This window comes from Pristis pectinata, chromosome 19 (assembly GCF_009764475.1).
Source record: "Pristis pectinata isolate sPriPec2 chromosome 19, sPriPec2.1.pri, whole genome shotgun sequence".
Classification (NCBI taxonomy): domain Eukaryota; kingdom Metazoa; phylum Chordata; class Chondrichthyes; order Rhinopristiformes; family Pristidae; genus Pristis; species Pristis pectinata.
In genome coordinates, this window is record NC_067423.1 from 743,010 (window position 1) to 756,460 (window position 13,451).

Sequence of the window (13,451 nt, forward strand, 5' to 3'; positions counted from 1 at the left end):
TGTGTCATCTGCAAGCTTACTAACCCACCCCTCCACTTCCTCATCCAGGTCATTTATAAAAATCACAAAGAACAAGGGTCCCAGAACAGATCCCTGAGGCACACCACTGGTCACCGACCTCCATGCAGAATACGACCCATCAACAACCACTCTTTGCTTTCTGTGGGCCAGCCAGTTCTGGATCCACAAGGCAATGTCCCCTTGAATCCCATGCCTCCTTACTTTCTCAATAAGCCTTGCATGGGGTACCTTATCAAACGCCTTGCTGAAATCCATATACACTACATCTACCGTTCTCCCTTCATCCATGTGTTTAGTCACCTCCTCAAAAAATTCAATCAGGCTCGTAAGGCAGGACCTGCCCTTGACAAAGCCATGCTGACTATTCCCAATCATATTATACCTCTCCAAATGTTCATAGATCCTGCCTCTCAGGATCTTCTCCATCAACTTACTGACCACTGAAGTAAGACTCACTGGTCTATAATTTCCTGGGCTATCTCTACTCCCTTTCTTGAATAAGGGAACTAGATCCGCAACCTCCAGAACCTCTCCTGTCTCCATTGATGATGCAAAGATCATCACCAGAGGCTCCACAATCTCCTTCCTCACCTCCCACAGTAGCCTGGGGTACATCTCATCTGGTCCCAGTGACTTATCCAACTTGATAATTTCCAAAAGCTCCAGAACCTCCTTTTTCTTAATATCTACATGCTCAAGCTTTTCAGCCTGCTGCAAGTTCTCACTACATTCACCAAGATCTTTTTCCATAGTGAATACTGACGTAAAGTATTCATTAAGTACCTCTGCTCTTTCTTCCGGATCCATACACACTTTCCCAGTGCTGCACTTGATAGATGCTATTCTTTTGCATCTTATCCTCTTGCTCTTCACATACTCGTAGAATGCCTTGGGGTTTTTCTTAATCCTGCCCACCGAGGCCTTCTCATGCCCCCTTCTGGCTCTCCTAATTTCCTTTTTAAGCTCCTTCCTGTTAGCCTTATACTCTTCCAGATCTCTAACATTACCTCGCTCTCTGAACCTTTTGTAAGCTTTTCTTTTCCTTTTCATTAGATTTATTATAGCCTTTGTACACCACCATAATTAACTAGCTGGCTTTTAATTGATCCTAACCTGCCTGCCTCAACCACTATTTACAGAGTTGTAATCATACAGCACGGAAACAGGCCCCTCAGCCCATCTGGTCCATGTTGATCAAGATTCCCACCTAAGTTAGCCCCATATCCCTCTAAACCTTCCCTATCCATGTACCTGTCCAAGTGCCTTTTAAATGTTGTTATTGTACCTGTCTCAACTACTTCCACTGGCAACTTATTCCATATACCAACCTCCCTCTGGGTGAAAAAGTTGTCCCTCAGGTTCCTATTAAATTTCTCCCCTCTCACCTTAAACCTGTGCCCTCCAGTTCTTGATTCCCCAAGCCTGGGAAAAAGAGTGTGCATTCACCCTGTCTGTGCCCCTCATGATTTTATACACCTCTATAAAATCACCTCTCAGTCGCCTATGCTCCAATTTAAAAAGTCCCAAGCTGCTCACCCTCTCTCCATAACTCAGTCCCTCAAGTCCCAGCAATATTCTTGTAAATCTCCTCTGCACTCTTTTCAGTTTAATGGCATCTTTGCTAAAGCAAGGTGCCCAAAACTGAACACAATACTCTAAATGCTGCCTCACTAACGACTTGAGCAACTGCAACATTTAATCCCAACTCCTATACTTAATGCCCTGACTGATGAAGGCCAGCGTGCTAAAAACTTTCTTCACACCCTGTCTCCCTCTGATGCCACATTCAGGGAATCATGCCCTTATAATCCTAAGTCCCTCTGTTTTACAACACTCGAGTTCTCTACCGTTCACTGTGGAAGTTCTAACCTCGTTTGCCTTCCCAAAATGCAACACCTCACACTTATCTCAATTAAACTCAATTTGTCATTCCTCGGCCCAGTGACCCAGCTGATCAAGATCCCTCTGTAAATCCTGAGAACTGTCTTCACTGTCAACTACACCACCTGTTTTAATCTGCAAACTTACCAACCACACCTTGTACATTCTTACCCAAATTACTAATGACAAATAGCAATGGGCCCGGCACTGACCCCTGGGGAACACCACTGGTCACGGGCCTCCAGTCTCCACGGCTTCCACCATCTCCCTACCATCAAGCCAATTGTGTATCCAATCAGCCAGCTCTCCCTGGATCCCATGCCATCTAACCTTCCACAGCAGCTACCATGCAGAACCTTATCAAACACCTTATTGAAGTCCACATAGACCCCGTCTACTGCCTTATCCTCATCGATCTTCTTGGTTATTTCTTCAAAAAACTCAATCGAATTTGTGAGACATGATCTCCCATGCACAAAGCCGTGCTGACTATTCCCAATCAACCCGTCTTTCCAAATCCTTGTATATCTTATCCCTCAGAATCCCCTCTAGTAACTTACCCACCATTATTTTCTGGCAGCTCATTCCAAATACGCACCACCCTTTGCGTGAAGAAGCTGCCCCTGATGTCCTGTTTAAAGCTCGCCTCGGATTTTAAACCTCTGCCTTCAGCACCCCCTCCCTGGGAAAAAGAATATGTGCTTCCACCCTGTCAATGCCCCTCAATATCTTATATACTTCCATCAGGTCACCCCTCAATCTCCTATGTTCAAGGGCATAAAGTCCTGGTCTACGTAACCTCTCCTTGTAACTCAGGCTCCTGAGTCCAGGTAACTTCCTGGTAAATCTTTTCTGCGCTTTTTCTGGTTTAATAACTTTCCTATAGCAGGGTGACCAAAATTGTACACAATACCCCAAGTGAGGCCTCACTTGTATAACTGCAACATAACTTCCCAACTCCTATACTCAATGCCCTGACTGATGAAGGCCCAACATCTTTTAAACATTGTAATTGTACCTGCATCCACCACTTCCTCAGGCAGCTCGTTCCATAAACCCGCCACCCTCTGTGTGAAAAGCCTGCTCCTCAGGTTTCCTTTAAATCTTTCCCCTCTCATCATAAACCTATGCCCTCTAGTTTTAGAGTCTGACTATCTACCCTACCTATCTACTCCTCTTATTATATACCTCTCAAGTCACCCCTCAGCTCCCTACACTCCAGGGAGAAAAGCCCCAGCCAATCCCACGTCTCCTCATAACTCAAGCCTTCCAATCCTTGTTTGTCTTTTATGCACCCATTCCATTTTAATGATGTTCTTCATATAACTGGGCGACAATGTTGAAAAGACATTTGGACCAGTACATGGGTAGAAAAGGTCTAGAGGGATACGGGCCAAGTGTAGGCAAATGGAACTAGCTCAGGTAGGCATCTAGGTTGGCATGAATGAGTTGGACCGAAGGGCCTGTTTCCATGTTGTATTGCTCTATGGCTCTAGATGATTCAGCAATGCTGAAATGCCAGTGGGAAAAATTATTCAGTGAGAATCTTAGTGAAAAATTTGGAATAAACTATGTGGCCTTCGTTTGACCATATTCCCTCTCAGTGCAACCTTCACAGTGAGTGTGGGGTCCTCTCTACAACATCACTCTAACACAGGCATCTGGTGAACAGTGGTGTGCCAAACAATTTAAGAACATGTTTGATTTGTTTGTGAAATTATCACCCAACCATTGGAAGAAACTCTCGCTCTAGCTGCTGCAGGCTTGTTGATGTGACCTTCGGCCATTTTCATGAATTTGAGAATCTTTCCCGCTGAGAAGGAGATCAAGAGAAGCGAGCCCTTCAGAAAGAATCAGATGCCCAGATGGCAACACATTGAAAGGCTGAGGTCCACAATCTGACCTTTGAATATGAAATTCATCCCAGACATCATGGGACGAAGGGCCTGTTCCTGTGCTGCATCTTCTATCCCCTTAATTAGTTCAACCATGGATAACAGGAAAATATCAAAGAAAGCATGAAATCCACGGAAAGATTAATAAGGTGTCAGAAAAATTATTCAGCCTGAGGGCACAGAATGCTTTAGAATTCAACAAAGGATGACCAAAATCTCATTTAAAAGACCCAGAAAAAATGACAATGACAGTAAACTAGCAAGTAACATATAAGCAGACTGAGAGGGCTTCGATTGGTGTATTGAAAAGGAAAAGCCCAGCGAGGGCAAACATGGGTCAGAGACTAGAGAATTTATCACGGGAAATAAACAAAGACACCAAACAAAAATCTCTGAGAAATACGAGATCCAAGGTTCCCGTGCAGAACATAACCAAAAGGAATTAAGGACAGTAATAAAAATCTGAGACAAGCTTGTGAGACACATTCAGGGAAAATTCATTCTATGTGTGGAGAGATTGGGTGGAGACGACCTGTCTTCTAGAGAATTTAGCAGATTGAGAGGAGATCTTACAGAGCCTGACAGGTTGGATGGGGAAAGGACAGTTTAGCCCTTTAGCACTGAAATAAGGAATCTTTTCTACACTTCAAGGACGGGGAATCTTTGGAATTTTCTACCCTGGCAGGCTGTAGAGCTAAAGTAGGTGATTGGATTAAAAACTGAAGGTGATATATTTCTGGATCTTGGAGAAATCAAGAGAGATGGAGACAGGGCAGAAAAATGATGTTGAGATAACAGATCTCCTTTGATCTTATTGAAAAGTAGAGCAGGTTTGGGAGGCTGAATGGTCACTCCCGGTCTTACTTCTTATCGAGTCATGGAGTCATTGCTTATCATCAACCTCCCAACAACATTAATCCTACATTAGTCCCAATTATTTTAATTCTCTCCACATTCCCATCAACTCCCCCCTGATTCTACACCTCACCCACACACTAGGGGCAATTAACCTACTGACCCACATGTCTGTGAGATGTGGGAGGAAACTGGGGCACCTGGAGGAAACCCGGATGGACAAGCAATATCTTTTCTTCATTATTGAGAGATCCAATATCAGAAGGCATGCATTTAAGGTGTGGTGGGGGGGGGGGTGGGCGGTAGGTTCAGAACAGACGTGAGGGGTACGTTTTTCACTGGGAGAGTGGTGGATGCCTGGAATGCGTTGCCTGATAGACTGGTGGAGGCAAATTCATTGGCGGCTTTTAAGAGGGACTTGGATGGGCACATGAATGAGAGGAAAATAGAGGGATATGGGCATTCTGTCGGTAGGAGGGAATAGCTATGTCGGCACAACATTGTGGCCCAAAGGGCCTGTTCTGTGCTGTACTAATCTATGTTCTATGAAAACCATGTGGTCACAGGGAGAACATGCAATCTCCACACAGACAGCATTGGAGGTCAGGATTGAACCCAGGTCTCTGAAGCTGTGAGGTAGCCCTTCTGCTCACCATGCCACTGTACAGCTCTCAAGCTCTAAAGTTCTTATGAAACAAAAATCTCTCACATAAATTCAATCTGGAGGTCAAGCCTATTTTTCTGCATTCTCTGCCAAGAACACACTTGAAAAAAAATACAAGAAATGTAGAGAACAAAAACTGAGGCAATACTGCTGGAGGTGGTTCAGATTGAGGGAGGCATCAACAGCGGTTTACTCTAAAATCAAATCTTAATAAAGCAAACTCTGTACATCAACAGGTCAACAGTAGAAGCGACCTGTTATCTGTGAATATATTTTGCATCCTCAGCACTGAGCTGGGGGAGGAGAGACATTCCTGGAAGTACAAGGAACATTGAAGAGTAATCCAGAGGCTTTCAACAATCTAGTCAAGTGCAATTGCACCTGATCTCCCTGGAGCATTAATCTTTCCTCATTGTTTCTTATACATCTGAGCTCTAAAATCATATAATGGTTAATGTTATGAACATTGCAAGAAGTCTCAGAGGTAATATAAATGCAAACAAAAGTGAACAGTAATTACTTCATTTTCTGGTACTGTTGTTTGTCACCTTAATAGTGTGAATGCCATGAGAATTCAGCACTCTCATTTGGAACTGCACATTGATACTGCGGTTTATGTTTTGATGTAGAGTTGAACAAAGGGAATGGCTTTCTTCATTTTATTTACCTTGGCAAGATGCTTTTCTTTATTAATTTTATACTGAGTGACGTTATGTGGCAGAAGTGGTTATGTAGAGGTGCAGGATGTATCAATGCCACAGTATTTCATCCTTCTCCGAGTACACACAGAACTGACTACTTTGCTCAGAAACAAATGTATCAGGATTGCAATACCATGGGGAAGCATTAAAAGTCTATAATTAAGAGATTCTGGTGGTTATGTTATCTTGATGACAGGGGGAGTGTTATTCACTCTCAGTCAGGCACATGAATAGAGTGACTTGCAGGAGTTATTTCACATCAACGATTGGCTCATTTCCTGAGTATGAAATGAACCCTGAAATAAATCATTGTTGCTGGTAATCCCTCCTTTCATAGGTTTAGTGTTTCATCACACAGAAAGGTTCAAACAAATTTTTCTGGTATTCACAGACCAATACAGAGCATTAAGCTCCGAGTCTAACACTGGAACGGTAATGTTTTGTATTCTTCCAAGATGTAGAAGTAGCTGTGAATGCCCTTTAGAAAGAGAATGTGAAATGAAAAATGCAGTCAATCTTCAGGAGCTTGCAGCATGAATAACCCTGGATTCTTCCACTGAGACTGGGGGTTATTTAAGTTTCTATTTATGTGCTCCCAGTATAAGAGTGATGGAATGTGATTGATTTCTGACATGAATGCTAATGTTAGCTCTAACCTTTGTCATCTGTATCAGTGTTCTTCCATTTCAAGTAAAATGGAACAAGTTGCAGACAAATAATTGACTTGAAAATATATTTCGCTGCAGATTTTCCCCAAACAAGGTTTGCTGCTTTTCAACTCTTATCCTGAAACAGCTCTCACAGGTGGTATGGAAATGAGAAACGATTTTTGGGGAGAAGTTAAGTGCAATGGAACTTGGAATCAAATTGTACCCACTGCCTGACTCACGTTTAGCATTGACAGCTGAGATGTATTCATTCATTGATAGAATTTTAAGATTTACATACCAACCAACGTGGAGGCACAGGTCTTGTTTGGATCATAAGGACATTTGTTTCGGCCATGCCCGAGCTGTTGAGATTCCAGCTTGAACACTTGATCCTGGGAATACAATGAGAAAAATGACACCATGATGATCATAACACGTTGGACCAGCATTGACAAGGTGGAACTGATGACCGACAGTTGTCCTTTGCATTGAATGCCAGGTGCACGTAATGTGGGATGAGACAGCTTGTCCCTGAAGGTACAGGATGGGAAACCAGCGATGGGTGGACCAGCTGATCACACAACGTGGTCTCAGTAAGACCAGCATTTATTTCCCATCCCTTGTTGCTCCAATGGACTGATTTGCTGGGCGAGTTCAGAGGACAACTAAAATTCACCCAGGTCGCTGTAGGTTTGAGGTAAGTGGGGCAGGTTTGGGGTAAGTGAGGAAGGTTGGTAAGGGGGCAGGTTTGAGGTAAGTGGGGCACGTTTGGGGTAAGTGAGGAAGGTTGGTAAGGGGGCAGGTTTGAGGTAAGTGGGGCACGTTTGGGGTAAGACTGAGGAAGGGGTGTAGGGGCATGTTTGGGGTAAGTAGGGGCATGTGGGTAAAGGGCAGGTTTTGGGTAAGTAGAGCAGGCGGGTAAGGGGGCAGATTTAGGGTAAGTGAGGGTAGTTTTGGGTAAGTGGGAGCAGATTTGGGGTAAGTGGGACAGGTTTTGGGTGTGGGGGCAGGGGGATAAGGGAGCAGGTTTGGGGTAAGGGGAAGGGCAAACTTCCTCTCCAAAGAACAAAAGCTAACATATTATTTTTGATGAAAAACACTATGATGCTGAAGGAACTCAGCAGGCCAGGAAGCAGCTGTGGAGAAAAGCAGGCTCAATGTTTCAGGTCAGGACCTTTCTTTAGGAGGAAGAAGAGTCCTGACCCAAAACATTGACCCAGTCCATATTATTTTTGACCAGCCAATAGTTTTACATTCACCAGTACAGACCAACATTTTATTTTAAAAACATTTAGATTCATCTAATTATTTGAATTTAAACTGATGTTGCAGACTAGACCAGTGGGCCAGTAAGGAAATCACTGGTTTGCAGGCCCATAATGTGTAATCATACATTTCAGCGGCAGGTGATTTCCCTTCCAGTAATTTCAAGAATTCAGAGAATGAGCCGTCATCGACTCACATCTCTGGCTAAGTAGAAGGGCCACTTCAGTCACGGCCTCTTCAGGATTCCGTTTCTGACACTTCAACATCTGTGCTGAGCCTGAACACCTTCAATGCTCTCGCTGTTGCTAGTGCAATTCAATACAAAAGTAGGGAGGTACTGTCTCAGTTACACTGATTAGACCATATCTGGAGCACAGTGGACAGTATTGGGCTCCTGATTTAAAGAGAGATGTTAATGCATTGGAAGAAGTTCAGAGCAAGTTTGCTGGACCGATAGCTGGAATGGGTAGGTTGTCGTACAAGGAAATGTTGGACAAGCTGGGCTTGTATCTGCTGGACTGCAGAAGAGTGAGGGGGACTAGACTGAAAACATACAAGGTTCTGAGAGGTCTCGACGGTGGTGTGGAAAGGAAATTTCCTTCTGTGGGAGAATCCACAACTTGGGGCCATTTAAGACCGAGATAAGGCAAAATATTTTCTTTCACAAGTTTGAGAGTCTTTGGAACTCTCTTCCTCAAAAGAAGGTGGGAAGCAGGTCTTTCAAATATTTTTAAGCCACAGTCAGATAGATCCTTGATGGTCAAGGGGGTGAAAGGTCAGGGGTGCAGCCAGGAATTATTAAGTGGCAGAGCAGGATTGAGGGGATGAGTGTCCTCATCCTCAGGCAGTTTATACGTATATTTGGAGCAAGAGGAGAGCTGGGAAGGGGTAGTCCACTCAAAAGCAAAGTAAGGAATGTGTCTGTGGAGGCAGAGGCAGTGGGTGAGGTATGAAATGAGTGCATCAGTATTCACCAAGGGGAAGGATATGGATGATGGTGGGATCAGGGAGGGGTACGTCATGTCCACATTGAGAAGGTACATTGATAAATAAGTTTATTATTGTCACTTATACCAAGCTGCAATGAAAAACTTGTCTTGCCTACTGTTCATACAGATCAATTCATTACACAGTGCATTGAGGTAGTACAAAGGAAAACAATATCAGAATGCAGAATAAAGTGTTACAGTCTCAGAGAAAGTGCAGTGCAGGCAGACAATAAGGAGCAAGGTCATAATGAAGTAGATAGTGAGGTCAAGAGTCCATCTTATTGTACCATAGAACAATACAGCACAATACAGGCCCTTCGGCCCACGACGTTCTGCCGCCTTTCAAACCACACCTAAGACTATCTAACCCCTTCCTTCCACATATCCCTCTATCTTAAATTCCTCCATATGCTTATATAACAATCTCTTGAACTTGACCAATGTGTCAGCCTCCACCACCACCCCAGGCAGCACATTCCATGCACCAACCACACTCCAGGTGAAAAACCTCCCCCTGACATCTCCCTTGAACTTCCCACCCAATACCTTAAAGCCATGTCCTTTTGTTTTGAACATTGGTGCCCTGGGAAAGAGGTGCTGGCTGTCCACTCTATCTATTCCTCTTAATGTCTTGTATACCTCTATCATGTCTCCCCTCATCCTCCTTCTCTCCAATGAGTAAAGCCCTACCTCCTTTAGTCTCTCCTCATAATTCATACTCTCTAATCCAGGCAGCATCCTGGTAAATCTCCTCTGCACCCTTTCCAACGCCTCCACATCCTTCCTATAATGAGGCGACCAGAACTGGACCAGTGTGGTCTAACCAGAGTTTTGTAGAGCTGCATCATGACTTTGCGGCTCTTAAACTCGATCTCCCAATTTATGAAAGCTAACATCCCATAAGATTTCTTAACTACCCTATCCACCTGTATGGCAACTTTCAGTGATCTGTGGATATGAACCCCCAGATCTCTCTGCTCCTCCACACTGCCCAGAATCCTGCCATTTACCTTGTACTCTGCCTTGGAAGTTGTCCTTCAAAGTGTACTACCTCAGTACTTCTCTGGGATTGAACTCCATCTGCCACTTGTCAGCCCAGCTCTGCATCCTATCAATATCCATCTGTAAGCTTTGACAGCCCTCCACACTAACCACAACATCACCGATTCTTTGTGTCATCTGCAAACTTGCTACCCACCCTTCCACCCCCTCATCTAAGTCATTAATAAATATCACAAAAAGTAGAAGTCCCAGAACCGATCCCTGTGGGACACCACTAGTCACCAGCCCTCCAATCGAATGCACCCCTCCACCACAACCCTCTGCTTTCTACAGACAAGCCAATTCTGAATCCACACGGCCAAGCTTCCCTGGATCCCTTGGCCTCTGACCTTCTGAAGAAGTCTACCATGCGGAACCTTGTCAAATGCCTTACTAAAATCCATGTAGACCACATCTACTGCACTAACCTTGTCAATCTTCCTGGTCACCTCCTCAAAGAACCCTATCAGGGTTGTGAGGCAAGATCTTCCCTTCACAAAGCCGTGCTGGCTGTCCCTAATCAGTCCATGTTTCTCCAAATGCTCATAGATCCTATCTCTTAGAATCCTTTCCAACAGTTTCCCACCACAGATGTAAGGCTCACTGGTCTGCAATTTCCTGGATTATCCTGACTACCTTTTTTGAATAAGGGGACAACATTCGCCACCCTCCAATCCTTTGGTACCATCCCCGTTGACAACGAGCACCTAAAGATCCTAATCAACGGTTCAGCAATCTCCTCCCTCACCTCACAAAGCAGCCTGGGGAATATTCCGTCAGGCCCTGGGGACTTATCTGTCCTAATATTTTCTAACAACTCCAACACATCCTCTCTCTTGATATCTACGTACTCTAGAACATTACCCTCACCTACACTGTCCTCAGCATCATCAAGACCCCTCTCCTTGGTGAATACTGAAGAGAAGTATTCATTGAGAACCTCACCCACTTCCACAGCTTCCAGGCACATCCTCCCACCTTTGTCTTTAATCGGACCTACCTTTACCCTAGCCGTCCTTCTGCTCTTTACGTCTGAGAAAAAAGCCTTGGGATTCTCCTTAATCTTACTCGCCAAAGCCTTTTCATGTCCCCTTCTCGCTCTCCTCTGCCCTTTCTTAAGTTCCTTTTTTGCTACTCTATATTCCTTACGAGCCCTATCCGATCCTTGCTACTTACACCTTATGTATGCTGCTCTCTTCTTCCTAACTAGTTGTTCCACCTCTCTCGTCACCCACGGTTCCTTCACCCTACCATTACTTCTCAGCCTCACCGGGACAAATTTATCCCTAACATCATGCAAAAGATCGCTGAACATAAACCACATCTCCATAGTGCATTTCCCTGCAAAGATGTCATCCCAATTTACACTCCCATGTTCTCGCCTTATCGCCTCATAATTTGCCTTTCCCCAATTAAATATCTTCCCGTCCTCTTTGCTCCTATCCCTGTCCATGACAATTCTAAAGGTTATGGAGCAATGGTCACTGTCCCTCAAATGCTCACCCACTGATAGATCTGTCACCTGACCTAGTTCATTACCGAAAACTAGATCTAATATAGCATTCCCTCTAGTCGGTCTGTCAACATACTGTGTCAGGAATCCATCCTGGACACATTTAACAAACTGCGCCCCATCTAAACCTTTGGCACTAAGTAGGTGCCAATCAATAATTGGATAGTTGAAGTCTTCCATTATAATAACCCTATTATTTTCTCATCTCTCCAAAAACTGTCTCCTAATCTGCTCCTCAGTATCCCTACTGCTACGGGGGGGCCTATAGAATACTCCCAGGAGGGTAACTACCCCTTTCTTGTTCCTAACTTCCACCCATATTGACTCTAGAGAGGATTTTACATTATCTACCCTTTCTGCAGCTGTAACAGTGTCCCTGACCAGTACCGCCACCCCTCCTCCCCTCCCTATCCCTTTTAAAACACTGAAAACCAGGAATATTCAATATCCATTCCTGCCCTGATGTCAGCTAGGTCTCTGTAATAGGGAACCATTCAATAGTCTTATAACAGTGGGATAGAAGCTGTCCTTGAGCCTGGTGGTACTTATTTTCAGGCTTTTGTATCTTTTGCTCAATGGGAGAGGGGAGAAGAATGTCCAGGCTGGGTGGGGCCTTTGATTATGTTTAGCTGCTTTCCTAAGGCAGTGGGAAGTGTAGACTGGGTCCATGGAGGGGAGGCTGGTGTCTGTGATGTGCTGAGCTGTGTCTACAACTCTCTGCAGTTTCTTGTGGTCCCGGGCAGAGCAGTTGCCGTACCAAGCCATGATGCATCTTGATAGGATGCTTTCTATGGTGCATCGATAAAACTGGTGCGGGTCAAAGGGGACATGCAAATTTCTTTAGCCTCCTGATAAAGTAGAGGCATTGGTGAGCTTTCTTGGCTGTGGTGTCTACATGCTTGGACCAGGACAGGCTATTGGTGATGTTCGTGCCTAGGAACCTGAGGTCAACCTTCTCGATCTCAGCACCATTGATGTAGACAGGTGCATGTACACCGCCCCCTTCCTGAAGTCAATGACCCGATCTTTTGTTTTGCTGACATTGAGGGAAAGGTTGTTGTCTTGACAGCATGCCACTAAGCTCTCTATCTCCTTCCTATACTCCCATTCATCATTATTTGAGATACGGCCCACTCTGGTAGTATCATCTGCAAACTTGATGGAGTTAGAGAAGGATCTGGCCACGCAGTCATGAGTGTACAGGGAGTGGAGTAGAGAGCTGAGGACGCAGCCTTGTGGGGTACCAGTGTTCTGCCTATCTTTACTGAAGGATTAGAAGGAAGTGTTGAATATCTTGAAAAACATTAAAGTGGATAATGCACATTATCCCAGGGAGGAGGTGCTAAAAACAGGAGGGCATAGGTTTAAGATCAGATGCGAGAGATTTAAAATTGGCAAGTTACATTGCAGTGTATAAAATTTTGGTTCGGCCACAGTCGTAGTGTTGCAGTTCTGGTTGCTACACTACAGGAAGGATCTGGAAGCTTTAGAGAGGGTGCAGTCAAGGTGTTTACCAGTTTATTGCCTGGATTGTTGGCTATAAGGAAAGGCTGTTCAAGCTTGGATTGTTTTCTCTGGAGTGTTGGAGGCTGAGGGGCCACCTGATAAAAGCAAATTTACACAGTAAATGTTTATACAGACTTACACTGTAAATGGGAGGGTCCTGGAGAGTGCAGTAAAACAGACAGACCTAGGGGTACAGGTACAATGTTCCCTGAAAGTGGCGACACAGGTAGACACGCTGACACAAGAGTTGGACATCATGTTGTAACTGGACAAGTCATTGGTGGATGTGGCAGATGGGATTGAGCACAGTAAAATGTGGAGTAGGAAAGACAACACATCATAAAGCAAAGCCATTCTAAAGTGTGTGCAGAAAGGGAGCACACTGGTTGGTCACGTGCATTGATCCTTGAAGGTGGCAAGGCACATTGGGAGCGTGGTTAGTGAAGTGTTTGGGCTTTGTAAATAGAGA

The 13,451-nt window shown here is 44.5% G+C and overlaps 1 protein-coding gene across 1 annotated transcript in view; it reads right to left on the minus strand.

The window, feature by feature from the left end:
• The window catches only part of LOC127580625 (semaphorin-3E-like), a 198,562-nt gene that overhangs the window by 64,398 nt on the left and 120,713 nt on the right, over window positions 1-13,451 (minus strand). Inside the window, exon 5 of the mRNA XM_052034285.1 lies at window positions 6,966-7,059. Within this exon, the coding sequence (XP_051890245.1) occupies window positions 6,966-7,059 (94 nt within the window). The remainder of the gene's footprint in view (window positions 1-6,965; window positions 7,060-13,451) is intronic.